Source organism: Pygoscelis adeliae, unplaced genomic scaffold (assembly GCF_000699105.1).
Source record: "Pygoscelis adeliae isolate BGI_AS28 unplaced genomic scaffold, ASM69910v1 Scaffold38, whole genome shotgun sequence".
Lineage (NCBI taxonomy): Eukaryota > Metazoa > Chordata > Aves > Sphenisciformes > Spheniscidae > Pygoscelis > Pygoscelis adeliae.
In genome coordinates, this window is record NW_008825614.1 from 13,681,851 (window position 1) to 13,702,511 (window position 20,661).

The 20,661-nt window shown below is 40.5% G+C and overlaps 1 protein-coding gene across 1 annotated transcript in view; it reads right to left on the bottom strand.

Annotated features, from left to right (window-relative positions):
• DGKI (diacylglycerol kinase, iota) overlaps nucleotides 1–20,661 on the bottom strand; it is a 126,157-nt gene that overhangs the window by 94,385 nt on the left and 11,111 nt on the right. The window contains exons 6-13 of the mRNA XM_009332926.1: nucleotides 14,399–14,494; nucleotides 14,024–14,098; nucleotides 12,709–12,804; nucleotides 10,780–10,862; nucleotides 9,251–9,311; nucleotides 5,625–5,738; nucleotides 4,912–5,049; nucleotides 3,665–3,743 (exon numbers count right to left, since the gene is read on the bottom strand). Of these exons, the coding sequence (XP_009331201.1) occupies nucleotides 3,665–3,743; nucleotides 4,912–5,049; nucleotides 5,625–5,738; nucleotides 9,251–9,311; nucleotides 10,780–10,862; nucleotides 12,709–12,804; nucleotides 14,024–14,098; nucleotides 14,399–14,494 (742 nt within the window). The remainder of the gene's footprint in view (nucleotides 1–3,664; nucleotides 3,744–4,911; nucleotides 5,050–5,624; nucleotides 5,739–9,250; nucleotides 9,312–10,779; nucleotides 10,863–12,708; nucleotides 12,805–14,023; nucleotides 14,099–14,398; nucleotides 14,495–20,661) is intronic.

Sequence of the window (20,661 nt, forward strand, 5' to 3'; positions counted from 1 at the left end):
TTCAAACATTGATATTGAATTCTTCCCCTTTCCTGTAGAGTGAAAATAGATGGAAACATGAGCAAAGAGATAACAAAAATACAATCAGTTAATTTAGCACCTCTCAGACTATTCATCTATGATCCCTCAGTACCATTTGTGAGACTTCTATTTCTACCAACACAGAACAGACCTCTAAGAATTATTAGAAATCATAGAATCATAGAATCATTAAGGTTGTTTTTCCTCCTGAACTTTTCAGAGCTTTCCTTGTACATTTTTAAATCATGAAGTCCCTTGGAAAAAACAATAACTGCCCATTCCCAGCAGGAGTAAAGCACTAGTAAATTATAAGATGAAACAGACACTTAAATTCTGATGTGTTACAAAGAGGTACCAAGGAATAGGCATCTCTATCCAAATATTCCTGCAGCAAAAAAATAAGTGGTTACTCTAAAACCTGTTTAGAGAGCTGTTTCATTTTGACTAGACTCTAAGTGATGGAGAATTTTAATAGTCCAGTAGTAATGCACATCTAACAGTTAATTATTCTCACTGTTAAAATAAATGTGGGTTTGTTTTTTTTCCTCCTGAACTTTTCAGACTTCAACTGCCAACTGCTAAATCTTACACTTCTCTGTCAGAGTAAAGAGCCCCCAACTATCAGATATCTTCTCCTTGAGTAAATACTTATAGGCAGTGATTAAATCACCTCTTAACCTTCTTTCCAATAAGCTAAATGGAGCTCCTTTAATCTCCCAGTATAAGGCATGCTTCCCAGAATACAGGTCATTCTTGTGCTTCCCTGGGAACTGCTTTCCTAGCCTGCGGCATCCAGAGATTTCAGAATCAGCCCTTCTGACACTGTATTCAGTGGTAGTACCAGCCACCTATCCTTGCTCAGTAATTCTCTAGTGAAAACATCCAAGTATCAAGATAGCCCTTCTGGCTAAAGCATCATACTGGTGTGAACACTTCTAAATTACTTCTTCTCAGATGACCACTTGAAACAGTGTTTCTAGTTCTCTTCAAAGTCACTATATCTCACAATATAAGGCTCCATTTTGTAAGAATGAACTACTTACTCTGAGTTTCTTGTTTGATTGTTTGCCCAGCTACTGTTACCATCCATTTATTGTGTTGCGGGTGAGCCTGGAAAGCAGTCAGGGCCACCTCTTCTTAAAACGCCTAATTTAACTGCATAAGTAAAATCATAGAATCATAAAGAGCGCAAAACACTTCACAGAAAGTCTCAACATCCCATGCTAAGAAGTGGGAGGCTCCTCAAGTCTCAGTGCCCATGCTGCATGTTCTCTGTCACGGTTATCACCAATGGCTCCGGGCAGCAGCCACCAGGGCTCTGGCTCTTACACGCATCTTACAACAAATACTGACCAGAACCAAAGCCCCAGTTTGGAACTGGCTAATCAGAGGAGGAGACTTTCTGAGGTCAGGGACCTTCAACATACTGAACTGTTCCTACCTCTGACACAGCAGATGAGCATGGGGAGGGAGGGAGGGAGGACTGCGGTGTAGAATAGAGCCTAAAGTTGATTAGGGTGCAATTTCAATTGTAGAAGTAAATCACTGACTGCATATCCAAGGCTCACTCCATCCTCACCCTTCTCAAGCCATCAAGAGACGAGCAAAAGGAAAGTGTTACTGTGTGTGTGTGTGTGTGTGCGCGCGAGTCAGGGGGACGTGTCCTGTAAATGAACAGTCCTGGAGAGCTGAGAGAGCAAACAGCACGTCAACAGGGATAAAGTAAATTGCATCTCCCTTGATCCACCAAAGAATAAGGATAACAAGGGAGGAAACTGTGATTCTGGAAAGAGTTGCTACCCAGAACACCTCCTGAAGAAGCAGAGCTAAATATGTTAGGCTTGGAGCCAACCCTCAAGGTTCAATCTGATTAGTCACAAGCAAAGCATAGAGGTTGCCATGGAAGAGGCCACATTCGTGTACAGGTTCCTCTGAGGCACTGCAATCACTGCCTATTCTAAATATAACAGTTGACCAATCTCTATTGCATAAAATGCCCTGATAGGCTGAGAGTTCAAATCAAACCTAATTTATTTTGGTTTGGAGGGGGAGGAGGCGGGGGGCATGGTATTTGTTTTAATACTATATATGCGATTACAATAGCTCCACATAAGCAACTGCATACGACCACTTATCTTAGTGGACCAAGTGCACCCACCATGAAAGTGCTTTAAGTTTTGCTAAAGTTTTGCTAAGAGTTTATCTGAGTTGTCATCAATTGTAAGTGAGATGCGAATCTGTTTTGCACCGCTTAATTGCACATGAAACACAATAAAACCCACACACCAGCAACACCTCCAAGCCTACAAGCTTTTCTCTCCTAAAACACATAGAACTCCTTTGTATATTTTAGCATTTGAGAGGGTAAGGAAGACACCAGCAGTAATGACTTGTAAGAGCAGACACTCGTGCTATGAAAAGCTCTCCTGGCCACACATACCCACTTACAGACACACAGCTTGGTCTGCCAAGTATTTTTTCACCCATGTAATTTTTTAGAACACTGGCATCTCTGGAACAACATCTATTCTTTATAGGGGTTCATTACTTAATAATGAAGTAATGCCTCCATTAAGTGAGAAAGTAGCCATGCATTTCATCTATACAATATATTCAGTCACATTAGCAATGCATAGTGATATGCATTCATTAAAAAATGCATACAGCTGTCATCGTTTCATTCCTTTTGTGCCCTTTTGTGGCCCCTCATTATTATTCCTAAAGCTTGAAGCAGTCTTAAACATTATTAAATATGCATTAGCTCATTCCATCATGTATCCTGCTCTTTATTTAGCATGGCATTAGAGTGCTATCTTTTCATCTTGAAATGACACTCATAGCATGAAAGTGAAGGGAGGCTGCCGTTCAGAAAAAATACCCGCTTATGAAGCTGAAATGACCAAAAGCTGAACACAGATAATTGAATAAGGTTTGTTTATACAAGCATGCTTGCCTATACCATATAAATAGAGCAGTTCACATCAGTCCAAAGCCCACCTTTTAAGCCACATTTGGATCTGTATGGGGTGGTATAACTGTCATCGGCAAGGGGACAAACAAGATTCTACAACAGCTCAAACTCCTGACAGTTTTGTGGACTTCATTAAAACCTTCCACTTGCATAGAGGCGCTCTGGGTCTGTACCAAGTCCAATGATATTATGCTGTACTCATCCATAGGTAACAGCCATTCAGTTTGAGAACACAATTATCCTCCTGCTACCCTGTTAATTCCACAGCCTCACAGCTTTTGTCCTCCCTCCACCTCCACACTGAAGGGAAAACTGGCACCTGACTTACATTCGTTTTTCTTTCTGCTCTTATTCTGACACTTCTGCATCAGCATAAACTTCCTTTATATCTGTACCTGGTATCTCCTTTAGAAGATCAAAAACTTTGAAAAGCTGCCCTTTTAGCCCTTTTCCTCCAGTGAATGCCATCTTTCCTTGTACATTTTTAAATCATGAAGTCCCTTGGAAACTCATGATACAATCACTTCCTTTCTACTTGTGTCTGTATCTTGGGTTTTTATGTTCCAGCTTTCCTTCTGAATTATAAGAACAGGATGTTAAATCCAACTCCATTTGTAATTCATAAAATAACTGCCCATTCCCAAGGCTAAGGAAATAAAAGGTTCCTATTACCTCTAGATTCATGGAACTCCAGTGTAACATGTGCATCAAATCCAAGACTGAAGTAATTATTGAAGACACTGAGTGGAAGCTGTAATTGCATAATAAAAAGATATGTAAAAATAACATGAATGAAACGTTCCATGACACACCAGGAATTAACTACTTTAAATCTGGCATCTCATGAAAACCTAATAAGAAGAAAGTGGAACATATTAGGGAAATGTATGCGGAAGGTTGCTGTGAAGGTTAGTAATAGCTTGTGGATCAGGTACAAAAGCCTAAAGAACACAAACACATCTACAGTGCTTTATGATCATATATGTATCTTTGTAAACACATCAAAGGGTTCCTTATGTAGTCATTGAGATTTCCCATAATGTTGCTCCACTTAACATGTCAATACAAAGGTTTTCCTAATTGCTGGCACTTCAAGCTCAGCATGGTGAATGAAACTCAAGCTGTGTTCTTCCTGCTTCATATATAACCAGGAGCAATGCAAGTCCCGGACAAGAAGCCCTAATTCTATTGAGGACACATGAGGCAGGGAAGCACACATCTGGCCTCTTCTTCCTTACACACGCCCAACAGGGCTGTGGAGAGAGAACAGTAACATCTGATAGATAAGCTGGAAATTATAACTGAGAAGAGGAAAATGGTTCACAATAATTTTTTTTTTTTTATGATTGTAACACTTTCACCATCTCCAGTCCAAATGACATATTACTATAAATGTGATCTCCTCACAAAGATTTTCCCACTCTTCAACTATCAAGTTCATATGGAGACCCACACACAAAAAAGTTAAATACAAAAATACACTACTTCTTGCTGTAAAGTAGGAAACAATTGGTATCCATTAGCAAAATCCAAAGGAATAAAATTCTACATCCTGGTTTTAGATTTATATCGCTAATTTAGGAATGGATGGTGGTCACAAGGTTGCTTCTCCTCCCACCCCAGGTTAACTAGAGAAAAAAAACCAACGCCCTTTCAGATAAGATGCCAAGGATTTTTGCCAGGACGTAGTTCTTGAGATAAATGCTCAATGTCTGAGACTTACAAACAACAAATAAATGGCTGATATGTATTATGTTTCACACATCTCTGGAAGCATTGACACATGAAAAGAGCAAAAGGAAGAGATGCAACTAGAGAATTAAAAAGTTTTAGAGATTCCCCACTCGTGCATCTTACGGAGTAACCCAAAGACGCTCTTAAGCATCCTATAGTCTCCCTGGGAAAAAGAAGGCTCTAACCTTACGTGCCCCATCCTCCAGCTCATCCTGTGGCAAATCAGGGTTGCGCTCAACCTGGAGATTCCAGCGGTCCAGCTGGACAATGGTCCCATCTTCTACATGGCACAGGATCTTGGACACTGGCTCATCTGTGTAACCCTGACAGCAGAGGGAGCGTCACCAGAGTATCAGCCATGGACAGTGAAAGCAAAACAAGTCACTCGCCAATTACCTGGCAGACTTACTTCCTTTCATAGAGGCCAGATCAAATGTTCCTAAGAACACCTCAAAATATTGCTAAATTTTGATATATCAACTATTTTAACAAGCTATTGCTGAAGTACACAAGTCTTGGGCAGGCAAAGTAAGGCCATAAGGAGAGGAATTCAAAGTGTATTTGCCTTGCCCGGAGTAACTCCAGTGGTGTAGTCAAGGATAAATACAGAGAAATAAAGTTTAAACTATGCTTAAATTAGGAGCCTGCATATCCTCCTCATTACTTGGCCTGAAATACCAGATAGATACATCTATGTACACTTTTATTTCAACTACATCATTAGTAATTCAAGATCCCAGACTGGAAATTGAACCAAACCATTGTGCCTAACTGAAGCAGACCTTGAACACAGCCCTGCCTGATATTTTAGCCAAAATGAAGTTTCACCCTACCACACAACTAAATCAGACCAGCAAGTTGAGAGCCCGCACATAAGGGTACCCCAGTCAGTGCTTACCCCACCCCAGTTGAGGGTGCGGGCAAGGTCATTCCCAGTGCCAAGCGGAAGGACAGCCACAGGAGGTGGGGGGCTGAGTTGCAGCTCATCGAGGATGGAGAGGATCCAGCCCACCTATAAAACGGGAAATGCAGACAACTGTTAGTCAGGAAGATTGAAAGGGATGGAAAAAAGGAAAAAGACATATTTTTATTGTATCCCCTTTACAGAGAAGATCAAGTAAAACAAAAGGGAGAAGGAAAAATAAGGATATCTGAAATTTAACTCTACAGCTGTCCCATCCAAGGTTTCACCTTTCAGAGAACAGGTACAGCAGTTTTCATGAAGCTCCTGTGCAAGCAGAAGCAGTGGGATGCAAACACTGGCTATCTTTAACAGCACACAGAGTTACTGAGGAAAGGGAGCACATAAGTTGCTGTTCTTTAAGCAGGAAATGAAAACACATAGGATTACACCTGGCTAAGGCTGCCTAACTATTGCTCTGAGAAATACTGTATGTAAAAATGAGTGAAGAATAGTATGGATAATTCAAGATAAATTTTTTGAAGTGCCCTTATGGTAAAAGAAACTAAACCTTTGACAACTGTCATGAAAGAAGATGCGAGAGACATTAAAACAGCATGGTATCTCAGAGCATATCCTGGAACTGGAACAGAGGGTCCAGATCAAGTCAAGCACAGACTTGCCCACAAGTCTCCCATTCCCCAGACAAGAGACCTTAGTGCTGAATTATTTCACTCAGTGCAAAGCATAAAATATATATATTCTAGTCATACACACACACACATATATATATATAAAAAAATAAGACGACTAAAAGACTAGAATAAAAGACAAACTCTAATGCTCAGGATTGAAGACGTAGGGTTGGAACAATGAATCTGGGTCTTTTGTATCGTAAGCTATTGGTTATTTTAGAGAGCTGTTTCTCTCTCCTGCCTCTATTCTGGACTACATAAAACTTTTAAATAGAAATCTAGCCAGAAGGAACAAATTACGGTAAAACATTCTGTTTTCATTAGATGGTAATTTCCAAGGGGGTAAAGAAGAGTTGCTGAAAATGTTCTGAAACTTTTTATGACTGAAATTCTTGCTACAAGAAAATAGGACTATTTCTTAAACTATTTCTCACCTTTACCAAAAAAAAACCCTAAAATCTGTGAAAGAACCTGTGCTGCATTTTTAAATAATTAAGAAAAAAATAAACATAAGATAAAATTTGATCTATTTTTTTTCTTAACGCCAATGTTCAAAGATGCAGTCTCTACTGGAAATGTGAGCTTTTAAATAAGACAAACTGAAATCCTGACTGCAGCTGGACAGGATTTTTCCTCCCCCAGCTATGAGGGGAGGAAAAATCTCCAACTTCCCATTACTATGATTTCAGATAGATTCTTACCCCAAACTGGGATGAAACTGGAGCTTCCCGAAAGGTACCCAGCATAACATGGGCATTGGGAACCACAGTTGTAATCTGAAGGACTGGAGCGGGGGTGGCCTGATAGATATAGCAACCACCACCCTATTTGGTATTCTAGGGTATGTCTTTCTCCAAGTCTTTTGAAGAAACTTAATTGAGTATAAATAGCATTTATCAGACAGTTATTTATCGTAATCAATTGTACAATTATTAAAGCATTCAGCTGGGATATGAACCCACATTAGAGCTCATCGTCTGACAACAGTCATCGGAATCACTTACAACTCTCATGAACTTGGATGTCAAAGGTACTTAGGTCTATCATAGGCACCATGGTAGGACTAAGTACAGTCCTTAAGAGATTTTCAGAGATAAGTAATCTTCTACCTTTCAAAAATCTATCCTTCAGTATTGACAACAGGAGACAGAATAAAGAGTCCCAGCAACTTCACCGGGGCCAGGACTTCTTAAAGAGTCTTTTGTCATTAGCTCTTTGCCATTGCCACTGACTTAATCCATACATCTGTACCTCAGCTACTGGTGCAGGTAGCACTACAATACCTACCACTTTTGTACATGCTTTTAACTGATAAACAGAAACTTCAAATTACTAATTTATAAATACAACATCGCTATTTAACTTGAGGTCATTTCTAAACCTTGCACATTAGTTTTACAATCAAGGATGACAAAGATTATCATTTCCCTGTAAACAGATATCTCCTGACTGCTTTGAAAGCAAAGCTTTCCACTTATGCCCTGGAAAGGAACAGCAAGCAGCGATGATGGAAAAGCTACAATAAGTTCTGGTTCACCTCAATAATGCAAGGTAACATCTGGTCTCATTGAATATTCACTAAGTCCATTTGAGCCAGATTTTTCATTTCTAGATGTAATAGCTTTGGGAATAACCAGATATTAATTTGCTTCAAACTGAGCAGCAGCAAAGGTAATAGCGGAGTGCTGCTCATACTAATGAGAAGGTGCTGCCACCTGTCGCTTGCACTGCTCAAAGGGAAATCAAAAGATGGTCAGGTTCAAATGTAGTTGCATTCATTTCTATTTTAATATTTTCAGGATGAAGATTTTTTTCCCTATTAAAATATTGGCATCCTCAGATGGAAACTACAAAGACTTTCAGAAACAGATTGAAACTCTTTTTTGCAGCTATGTCTCCTGCTAAAGCAATGCCTTGCAGGTTTCTCAAGGAACATTCACAATTCAATAGTATCTTATTGTCCCAGGTACCAGCAAGACAGTAGTCAAATCACATATTTTCTTTACTCTTGCAGAGGAAGCAGTGGTATTAATAACCCATACAGCTGGCTTTTTAAATGAACCCACAGAAGCTGAACAGAAAGTTCTCCCAGAAATTCAAGCAGAGACGGGTTGAGGGTTGGTTCAGCTCACTACAAAAAACAAAAAGCTTCCCCATGCCCTAAATATCTACATATATCTACCCTGGCCAGCCATTGCACCTTGCAACCAGTAAGGCATTTTCCTTACCATACTTATGGTTACAACTATTATCGAGTGCATGTTTGGGGAACTGATCTTCACAGAGATTAAAGGTCAGTTTTTCAACTGTATTTAAGCACTCAGTGGCAGAGACTGGGATTTATAATATTCCTAAGTACTGGAAAGAGTAATGCGTTGTAATGTCTCCATTACCATGCTTGGCCTCCAGGCCCTGAACCACAGAGCCTGTCTCCAACTGAAGGTGCCTAATCTGACCCTGGATCTGCCAGATCCCAAGCTAGTAGTATGACCAATGCAATAGCCTTCCTTACAGATGCTTTGTAAAGAAAGTGGGGAAACTCACTTTCTTTAGGCACAGAGGAGACCCTATTTGACTGCACTCAGACATCACGGAGATGACAGCAGAAAGGAGCAGTAATTAAGATACAATGGCACTGACTTAGACCCTCAGATCTGTGTAATTAGTGAGAGGAGGCCAGCAAAGTTAGTCTTTGTTTTTTTAAGCTCTACCAAGTCTTTATGCATAAAGCAAATAGGACCTTGGACATTAGGATCCGGCCCCATCACTACGCAGGCCAGGCCACACAAAAAATTTTAAAAAAGTAGATTTCACAAGTGTAAGGTACATTGTCTGGCTCTGCAGGCATTGCGAGGTGGGAAACCCACAACTGCAAGGAATTTAATCTCTTGGCGATGACCACGGGGCTGCCAGGCGCCAGCCACCTACCGTCCCATCCCCACCGCAGGCCAGGATCCGCAGGTTTGGCACTTTTCTGTACAGCTCCAGCCTGGCCAGGGGAGGGAAAGGGAAAAAAGGGGGGAAAAAAAGTCAGAACAATGATGCAGGCACTTTTTATGCATTTTGCTGTGTGACAGTTTAACTGCCACTTATTGCATTTTCAAATATTCATTACTAAGTGTGTGGCTGGAGGCAGAAAAATAATAAAAAAAACCCCTCAGTGTTACCGAAAGCCTCGACAGTGAGGAGGCATCAGCCCTGGCAGCCACAGGCGGCATCGGCCCCAACCCGACCTGAGCCCTGTGGCTCACTTCACACACACAGCCACACAAAAAACCACTAGGATGTGAAATGGGGCCTTCCTCAATGGTTAGGCAGCACCTCCTGAGAAGTATTTCATCAGTTTTGCATGTTTCCATGCTAAATCTGAAAGGCCAGATTCTCATGTTCCCTCTGGAGATGACAAAAATCTTCCATTTTTCTCTTATCCTAAAGCAAACAAATATAAACACTGAGGTTTTTAAACAAAATATAACGTTCCTCATCGGGATTTGCTGAGCTACCATTTCTGAAGCATGTAGAACATGACAGCTCCTTCAGCTGGCAACTGTATTTCTTTAACACCACAGAAGGCAATAATATCTAACAGAGCTCCTTCTCTGGATATCTAAGATACCAACAGAAGAGCCAAAAAAAGCACCTGTTAAAGACTTGTTCCTTCAGTTGCATGAAAGAAAGGCATAATGAAATATCTCCCAATGGAGGGGGTACATTCACACACAGAGAGCTGAGTGACCTGAGGACTTAATCCTCTAACTCCATTACAGAGCTCTGAAAACTGTACGTATACTTTAAAGCTTCTATACATCACGAGGGAAGCAGCAGCAGAGGCGTTTCAGCAGGAGGAAAAAAGTCTTGGGTGCTCTAGAAGTATGAACAGCAAATACTTGGGCCATCCTTATACAGGTAAATATTTGATTTTACATGATTACTATATTTTTGTGCTGCCTAACTTGTGAAATGAGCTGAACAGATGGTTGACTAAAGCAAGTATCTCTATCTCAAATACCATAGAAGGATGGACTCTTAGCCCTTCGCAGTGAGAATCATCCCTGTAAAGACAGGTCCTCCACCCCCTGGAAGAGGTTCACAACTATTGCCCAGAGAAGCTGAGTTAGTTACTCAGCAAGCAGAGCTACTTGCATGCTGCTGTCACGTATGGAAATCTGGAGGCAGCCTCAGCCCATTGCAATGCTCAGCCACTAGGGAATGGTCAGGCACTGTGGGATCTGCAGCGAGTCTGTCTGGGAGCCATCTGGAACTGGCTCTCTGACATGGGGGCAGCTCCTGACCTCTTCTCACAGAAGCCACCACTGCAGTCCACCTCCCCACCACTATCAAAACCTGGACACATAAACCAAATACGCAGTTTACCAATCTATCCAAGTTAGACTTTCAACTGCTTTCCTGATAAGAGAAGAATTATGGTCTGCAGCACTGAAGGCTCAAGAACTTACGCATCTCTTGGCCCTTCCTGAGAGAGATCAAAGACTTGGCGTGGATTCAAATACCACATAAACATTTGGAGAACCTTGGTGCCCTGGGAAAAGAGAAAAATCAAAGGAAATTATGAATAACTTTATGATTACTAGAAATAAGTGTTCAATATTCACTATATCTAGACTGCTTTTCTTTCTTCTGTGCTTTACAAAGAAAACATAAACCAAGAAAAAGACAAACTAGAAAGTGGCATAGCAGATGACTGCTCTATAGAATAGCGACCCACCAATCTGGGCAGGGTGCATATGTATACACATAGACTAAATTTAACAACACAGATCATTAATGGTTCATAAGAACAGGCATTCAGGGTCAGACAAAAGGTTCAGCTCCCACAGCAGCCTGTTCTTCTACCTCTCACCACCTGCAACAAGAAACCTGTGTTATCTCACACCACCCTCAGCCATCCATGACAGCAAGAAGTTGAACAAGCTTGTGGGCAAAGTCACCATCACATTGAACAGTGTCCTGCACAACATTCAAGCAATGACACTGCTTTGACCTCCACCATCACCACCATGAACACTCATAACTGTAGCCCTCTACCATCTAATGAAGCAGGAGCCAAGGACTCTGAGCTACAGCTGCCCCAGTGCTCCCTCACTCAGTGCAGCATGGCCAGCCCATTGCCTAAAGATATAATTTCTGCCTTCTCAAACTCTTGGGTTCATATTCCAGACACTCAATTCCCTTTCTTCATGTTCTGCTGAGACACAAAGTGGCAGGATGTCTTACTAGCAGAAGAGGCCTAAGAAGCCCATGGGGCCAGCTTGTACTTCAAAGGAGTTCAAGAATGCATTTCAGACATAGCCTAGGGGGTGGCAAGTCAGGAACTTTTGTTAGCTCCCTCTTCTGAGAGACGGCTCTTCTGTCTGACACCCCCTAAGTGGAGAACCAAGAATAGCAGTCAAAGTGTCTAGGAAAAGGTATAAGAACAGAGAAAATAAATGTGACGTTTGCTGTAGGTATTCTCCCAGCTGCAGCTATTTGCAGTTCATAGAACTCTTGAGCCAGAGGGGGTTCCAGGACTTTAGTAACCTTCACAGTTTCCTCTTCCAAATCTCTCCTTCAGCCCATGTAAATTTTTTAGCATCCACAACATCCTATGGCAAGGAGTTTTGCAGCTGAACTACACACTGTGAGAAGGCCCAACTTTTTTCTTCGTTGTGAATCAGAGTCTTAGCAGTTTCATTCGATATCCTCCCTAATTCTTCCAACAGAGGAGAAAGTGAGTAGCAGCTATGCTACTCTACATGCACTATAGGCCTCTGTTATATCTTACACCAATCTTTTTTTTTCAACTAGAAGGCCTTGTTTATCAAAAGGCACTCAGATTATTTGATATTCAAAAAGTAGAAGAACTAATCTGCAAAAACTTTCACATGGATAAGTTTTAATTCCAAGAACCCTAAGAAAGAAGTCTGCTGCATGATCATGTTAGTCACTGAAACTTGGTTCTCTATGGTACAGTACAAGACCAGTAATGATTTTTTTAAATGCCATAGGAATGTGTCATTTCACATTAACTAATTTCACTAGGCTTTCCTAGTAAAATTAAATCACTTTTTGGATAAAAGTCTGAGACTTCATTGGCGATCAACTTTCTGGGGAAAGATTAAGTCTTCTGAAAACCTCCAAACTACCATTTTAGATTCCTTTCAAGAATCTGAAGATAGGAATACAATTGCTCAAATACTTAAGTATCCATTCCACCCATCCAATTCTATTGAAGTGGAAAGGGCATTCAACAGCAAGGACCTCTTCTAAGGACCGCAATTCAGTTGCATAGAGTTCTTCCTATCTGACTCACCAAAAACTATTCTCATTTGCAGAAACACTGTTGTTAAACTAAAACTTTGTGACCTGGATCCATATGATGTTCTTACCTGATTCCCTCCACTTTTTGGATTGACAAAAACCAGCAGCGGCTTCATGAGTGGAGAGGAGATAGGCTTTATCACAAATGGCCGACCTTTGTTATCCTGAGAAACAGAAGCAAGAAACAGCTTTAGTACAAGCTATGTATGTTTCCCTGGCATAACATGTGCAGGAGACCCAACCTAGCTCTGTCAAAACGACTTCAGGTACTGGAAAGAGTACAGCCATGTTAATGGGGTCCTCGGCTGGGACTAATTTATTCAGCTGAGACAACTGAGTAAGAAGGCAAGAGGAAAAAAAATCACTTCAGGCCAGCACAAAACTATTTTAAAATTTTACTCAATGTTATTTCCAAAAAAACCCAATTATTCACACAGTGCTAATAATGTGTCACATAAAGTGCTATTTCTAATACAAACAATTTTCCAATGGAAAACAGAATGAGATAAACTACTTATTTCATGAATTCCATCTAACAGACAAGTTGTATCAGCACTTAGATGCAGATGACCTGCTCTTGAATTCTTGGCCTTGCCAGCCCTCCCACCTTTGAACAAATGTCACAGGTCAAACATGACATGTCAACGAGGAAGCTATTTGCCTCCCTACTCCTTACCCCTGCAGGACACCAGAGAGCCCACTAGTGAGGGCACTTTCCTGGGCTGTGGCAGACACAGATTCAAGTTTCAGGACTGCAGACCAAGGTGAGGACCTTAACCAGAGAGCTCTGGCTATGCAGAGGCGAGTCTCCCTCCGTCTTTCTCCATGAGGCTGTTGTTCATTTATATAACTAAACCACTAAGCAGGGTCTGGAAACAAGGTCTTCTATAAGCTACGTGGTAAATCAAACTATCAGATCGTTCACCTGTTTCTCCCCCTCTCTCTGTGGCCCAACGTCAATTTTCACACAGACAGAATATTTCCAACATGGGATCTCCCGACGGAGACACCCTCAAACTGGACCAGACCCTTGCATCAGTGCACTCACCATGGATTTCACAACCCCAGTTTCTCACCCCTGCTCTGCCTAGTGGAAACCAAGGGTCTGAGCTCAGTCTCTTACATCCCAAGGGAATGCTGTTTCATTAGGCTGCTGGTCCTTCTGGAGTCTCCTATGTTGTTTCTTGAAAAAAATCAACTCAGCAAATAAAACCTCTCATATGAGTTTTATCAAAACTGATCTCCTCACAACAAATTCAATAGCGTGGAATTTTCCAGTGGAAAAAATATATTAAACACTGCAGTAAAAAAATTAAACTTTAAAGTCTGCATTTAGACATTTAAACAAAAGGAGCCTGATTACCAAAGCACTTGAATACCTACTTCATTGCCTCTCTTGCTGGCTTTTCTTTTAAAAGACGTTCTCTTCTTTCGCCGTGTTGAAGTCTTTAATGAATTCTGCATCAATAGAAAAAAGAATACATGAAAAGCAAAACAAAATTTAGAAGACAGGCCCAGACAGAGCCCCTTTACGAAGCTCTTCCATGCATGTCCACTTGGAGAATGATAAGATTATCTGGCACATGCTCGAGATTTAAATTACATGCGCTGCATGCTTTACACTTCCACACCACCGTTTATGGAGAAAGCCACACACGGAGACCAGACTGGTGCTTTGGAACTGGAAACTTTCCCACGCTGTGAGGGGGGAAAAAGATCAGATGCTCCCATAGACTCACATAACACCACATGTTGTACCTGCCAACCCTCCCAATAGGGGTAGGAGACGCCCGTTTCCCCTTCGGGGCTCCAGTCTCCTGCCCAATCAGGCTCGTCTCCTGGTATGGAGACCACCTGCATAAAGATGTAATAAAAAACATGATAAATGAGATATTTTTCATGTTTTTTTTCAGGAAAGAAAACAACAAGTTTTAGCTCTGGCAACCATTATGACTCGATGTAACGTAGGCCACCATGGCGTATGATGCTGGCACTGTGGAGTCAGTTCCAGCCTATCAAGAAACTTGTGTAATCATCTGCTAAGGAACAAACTGAATTGTTAACATTTAAGGATTTGGGTGAGCGGGGTGTTTGTGGGGTTTTATTTGCTTTGTTTTTAAATAACAATATCATTTAACTTCATGGAAAAAAAACAACCATAAAACTGCTTGTATTTTTGCAGAACCTATTAAAATAGAACTTGCATCAAAGCTATTCTCCAGGCTGGCGATAGCCTGCTCAGCAATACTGAACCAAAAGGTGTTCTGGTGTGATAAGAACAGTCCAAAAAGGGGAATTTTATTTTATTTTTTAATTATTTTAATTCAGTAACTGAAGTCATACCTGCAGGAAACCCTAATCCTTTCCATATGATTGAAATTTTGTATTATAGGAAATACTGTAAATATTTTCTCAGTATTTCAACTTCTAGTCTAGCCATCACCCGGAAATAAAGTAACATAGGGAATTAGAAGAAAAATTACTGATTTTTTTCTGGCTTCAAGAGGGGAAGCAAGATCCATTCAGCTCATCCAAAACTTCATTTCTGTCCTGACCTTATTCAAAAATGTACCACTAATGAAAAAAGTCAATAACCAGAGATCATCAAATGTGTAAGAAGTGACATCTGTCCTTTATCCCGCTTGCTAACCAACAAGAATAGCTACTAGATTCTCTTTAATACCTAACAACCACTTCCAGAATTTCAAGACTTCAGTACGACACACCAGATACAGAAGTTAATGTTTCCACATCTCTCAGAAGTTAAAAAAAACTAACAGCTATCTAACTCAAATACCTAAAGACGCTGTCCTTTTTCACCCAGACCAAGGGAAGCCTGCTGTAGAGCACAAGGTCCCAAGCTTTTTGTCATCTCTCAACATTCCTTGTGGACCAGGATACAGTCATGCCTTGTTGTTTACTGAAAATACTGAAAAGACAGCTCTGCGGAGCAATTACAAGACATTTGCCCTTTTAGACCATATTTTGAGAGACCATCTAAAGAAGTGTTCGTACTCTTCCCTACTCTGATACAAAGTGATCTTGAAAGCATGATAAACCACAAAGACGGTACTGACTATGGAAGTGCATTGGCAATATCATCTCCGTGGTCTTTCATTGCCCTACCTCAGTAGTCAGACTGACTGTAGACAAGTGTCTTTATGTCAATATAAAGGTACAGGACATTACTGTCAAAGCTGCCTCCCATGGGGGCCTTAGCCTAGTTCTCAGACATTCTCTTCTGAAGGATTCTCCCTGGAGTGGGGCAAAACACATGACACAGAGAGGAGATCTAGTCTATCTGCAGTCTTGCCAGTGGTCTGCTGAAAGGTCACAGGCACATCAAGCCTTTTCCCTGTGCTTCAGTCTCTCCAGGTGTAAAATTCAAAATACTTGTCCTATTGATAAAGTGCAGTGAATTCTGCTGGCAAATCATAGTCTGTAACTCAAGTTAGGTATTATACTAGGCAAGTACTTAACTGTACCTCTGGAAGAAGGACTGTACTTGTTTTTCTGCCTCCACAATGGATGAACCTAAGCCCAGTGAAATTCTTCCAGAAATGGCAAAGACAGTTAGTAAAGTCCTGACTAATTTAAAAAAAAAAATTATAAATTAAAGAAGGTTTAAATGTAGTTGCATTAAAACCCATTATAACATATCTCTTTTCTTGCCTATGGGTGGGGTGGGAAGAAGCGTACAACTATATTATGAGTTTCAGTTCAAGCCTCCATTCATTATTATAACATTTTTCGTTATAATCGAAAGCTTTGCTACGATGATTGCAACTGCATGTCCATAGCAGATGAAAGGCAAAAAAGCTGCTGAAACATATGTAGGTTCTCTTTGCAAACATGCAGAAGAGTAACAGCCAATAGTAATCATCAGTCTTTGCACATTAAACTGAAGAAATGGATGCATACTACCTTGTCTGCATAACAAGGTGATGAGTATTTTATAAATGTATAGTGTTATTCAGTGAAGTACCTGATAGCAAAGCATACCTTTAAATGGGCACCATATGTAAATCTTAACTTGCCTCTAGAGAGGAAACCTCTCCTTTGTGGATGTCAGTTTGGCCATCTTAAAGAGAGATTTTTGGTATTATTGCACGGTCACTATAGTTCTAAGCAAGCTTAGCTAGATGAACAGAAGAATTTGAGTCCTTTTTGTATGATGTTGGGTGATGTGAGGGCCACAGACTATCTCAAGCAAATCCAATGGACCCTTTCAACCTTTTCATTTACATTTCAGCCTTCATTTTAAAAGGCTTTTAGCATGCTGGGCTTCAAATGACTTAAACAATGAACAGCCTCTGGGAAGGCCAATCTTGACCATCTTCTGGTTGTTCACAATCCACAATCAGACAAGCCAGCTGCATTCAGCAATTGAGGAAATAAACCCAGAAGCTTAAGTGTTCACTAGCACTTTTTCAAGGTCCTCAAAGGAGAAGACGACAACACCATGTTTACTCACCTTGAACAGAAAAAAACCTGGAATTTTACAGTTACTGCCTTTGCCTTCCCAAACAGAAGACAGACTGAATCAGCCAGATCCTCCTTATTATCTACTTTTCTCCCACAACATAAGCATAGCAAGTCCATTCCTAGAGCTAACAACGCTTGGGCTACCAAACCTCACCTATAACAAAATACCACCAGTCAACAGGGGTGACCTGCTTTCACAAACTAGGAGATGGAATTGATTTGAACCCCAGGAAATCAGAGCTGGTATCAAAGTGCTACTAACGCAGTACAGAAACACTGGAAATCAGCAAAGAAGTTACAGAAGCGGCTCACATTATGAATAACATGGAATAGATACTGGGAGTTTTCCATTCATGTAAACGGGTCATTACATACAGGGCTACCACCGATCCCAAAGCTATTTGAACCATTCTGAATATTCATCTTGCAATCAATTGCTTGCAAGAAGCAAAAGTTCCCCATTTAGAATGCAGGTTGTCAGCAGAGACGCGTCTTTAACCAATTGCACCATAACGTTTCATTACCACAACATTGTTGGTAATCACAGGGGGAGTGTTCCCTTTATTCAAGCGCAGTATTGAAAGGTGGTGACCCACATTGTACAAACTAAGCATGGAAAACCATTTTTTGTAGCAATAAAGAGAGAAATAAAAATTTAAAATCAGGGCAAGGTTTTGCTACAAAAACCCATCTTATTTGCTTAAAAGAAACAACCAGCAAACAGGATGAAGGCACCACTAAAATCAGTTTCATCTGAGTAAGGAATTCAGTTCAGGAGTTGCCTGTGACCAATGTGAGTAGTTAGAGCCGAGGAAATAATCTATAACAACAAGGCTTCTAGCCAAATTTATTCTGATTGTGGAAAATGTGAAAAACAGATTGCTGGCTACATATTTATTTACTATCTGAATTAACACAAAATTCTGAATATTTTGTTTGTATTCTGTAGATTGAACGCAGTCAATATTTGATAGTGTTTACCAAACGTGAATATAGGGTGAAGAGGGTCATAATACACAGAAGTAGAGCTGGCCAGAAACAGCAGGAGGGGAGAAAATACTTCCTAAAAAAATAAATAAGAAAACAAGACTTCTGCCAAAAATCTGAAGACTCATCTGAAAGATGCACCAGTATTTTCTACAGCAATAAGGATGCATTCCCCAGAACTAACACTGCAATGGGTGCTGTTAAGAAGTTTCATGGAAATATGCCCATTGTCTGTGCTAAATATCACTTTGACCTACCTAATGCTTCAATGCTACTGACCTCAAATTTCAAGGACTCGAGACATGATGGAGAGGGAATACTGGATTGAAGTATTTCCTCTCCACTCATGACTCAGGCACACAAAGCTAATATTTTCTTAAAGTGCAACATTTTAAACGTTTATTTAAAAGCATTTTTCCTATGAATTATAATTAACTAGACCAGATTTATTTTATTTGAACTTTTCTGAAAAATTAACGGACAAGAAAGAAAATTCTCTAAAAATATTATAAGGAAGGTACCCTGCTTTTACCAAATGCCAAATCAAAAGAAAATTACAAGTGTCAATTTTTTCTTTTTTTACTAAAAATTAAATTAAATAAGAATTAAAAAGATCAAAGAAAGGCTTCTTTTATTAAGGTCAGACATGGATACGTCTATTAATGTATTTTCTTTTTATTAAAATTAGTAATTTTGGTTTTAATATTCTTTTCCTGGTTTTGGTTAAGAGAATGGTGACTGCAGCGTATTGCCAGCTCACAAAGAGGGGTTTTAGTAAGCCATAAATGATATAACAAATTCAATAATCTTTCTTTTTTTTGTAAGAAAATATACTCAAAAGCATATGAAAGGGGTTTTGGTTGGTTGTTTGGTTTTTTTAAATGGTTATTTAAAACAATTTGAATGATAAATAAATTGGAAGTGTGCTGGGTGAAAAAAGATTTCATTTCCTTAACAGACCTAGGAAGAGGGTAGCACCTCTGGCCACAGGAAGCTGGTTCTCAGATCAGTTATCTCCCTTCTCCCACGTGTATCAGGTTAGCTGTAGTTAAATGGTCAGGGTACAAGATGCCCAAAGACCCTGGCAGTACCCAGTTTCCAGGTTCGGACTGCAACAGTTAGGAAGTCCTTCCTAGTGGTTCCCAGCCCAAGGATCTCTACCTCATGGATCCACCTCCAGACCACGAACCCTTAAAGTTACGAATTCTGTGGCTAATGCCCAAAGCAGAGCTTCCAGGCAGTCTGCTGTGAAGCCCAGGGACCAAAAGACTTAAGACTAATGGGCCATATGGTCTCTTTAAGGACACAGAAAAGGAGTCAGCCTCATTTTTGTGCCAAATACCACACAGGTGCTGAAAATTAGCCAAGAAGATTAAGTCCCTGCCAAGGACTCTTCAACAAGAGAGAAAAAAAAAAAGATTTCTCTGGAGGAGGCTGGAGTAAAACTAACAGTGGAACAAGTGTGTGGGAAAACATACAAATGCCAAAGAAACCTTTTTTCTCAGAGGAGAGGTGGCTAGGGATCTTGCCTATTCTGGACCTAAAGGAGAAACAGTGGTCTCTTCGGTCGACTTTTTGATTACTCTATACTTTCCCCCCGCCTTGTCTTTAATATCCAGCTTGTTAGAAGTGCTACTCGCACACAAATCTGACAGTCATATCCCTAGACTGTAACTAAACACTGACCAGTGTCCCAGCTCAGACCTTTTTCCAGTTCCATGGGACTATTTGTGTCTTAGTGCGTTGCCTACAGCCTGAACTTCTCTGCTTCTTGTTGCCAGCCAGGACACAGAGCCAGAAAGCCCTGGGTCACTTCCCAAGAATGGACACACTAGTGTAAGAACTGCACATCACTGCTTCATAAAACCAGCATTCCTCTCAACAGAGGAAAACAACAAGAAAACGTGAGTGGGAAGTTTCAGTGTCTCAGACACTATTCATTTAAAAAAAAAAAAAACACACCACCCAAACTTGTTTCAGTGCTTCTGAAATAAAACTTTTACCGGTATTTCTGGCTCCCTGGTATGTTCAGCATGTGTTTGTCTGTTTCTTTCAATTCAACCTGGAGTGAAAACAGACTTTCAAAGAACAAAATACTTCTTGCATGATGGGAATCCCCTTTTAATTTTTGGCCAGCTCTCTTTTGGATACCTTCTCTCCATATTGTGTTCACCACAAGTATCCTGTCTAAAACATATTATATCCATTACAAAAGCTTCAAGTGAATGTTTGTGAACAGTTTTTCCCTGTATTTGCTCAGGTCTATTTAATGAAACATGCTTGACTGCCTTCAACACAGGGGATTTCTTGCAGTATACTCTCTGAAGTCACAGTTAGAGGAACAAACCTGAGCTGGATTTGCTCAGAACAGAAGTCACATTTGTTGCTAATCATCCCAAACAGGGAAACCTACTGAAGGGCTGGATGGAGGGGCGGGAGGATACAGGTTCATAATCACCATGGATGTATGCTGGGTTTTGAGGATAGAGACAGGTTGAACAAGCATGCCTTAGTGAAGGAGTACCGAGCGGCGAAGCCAGGCTGGCCCT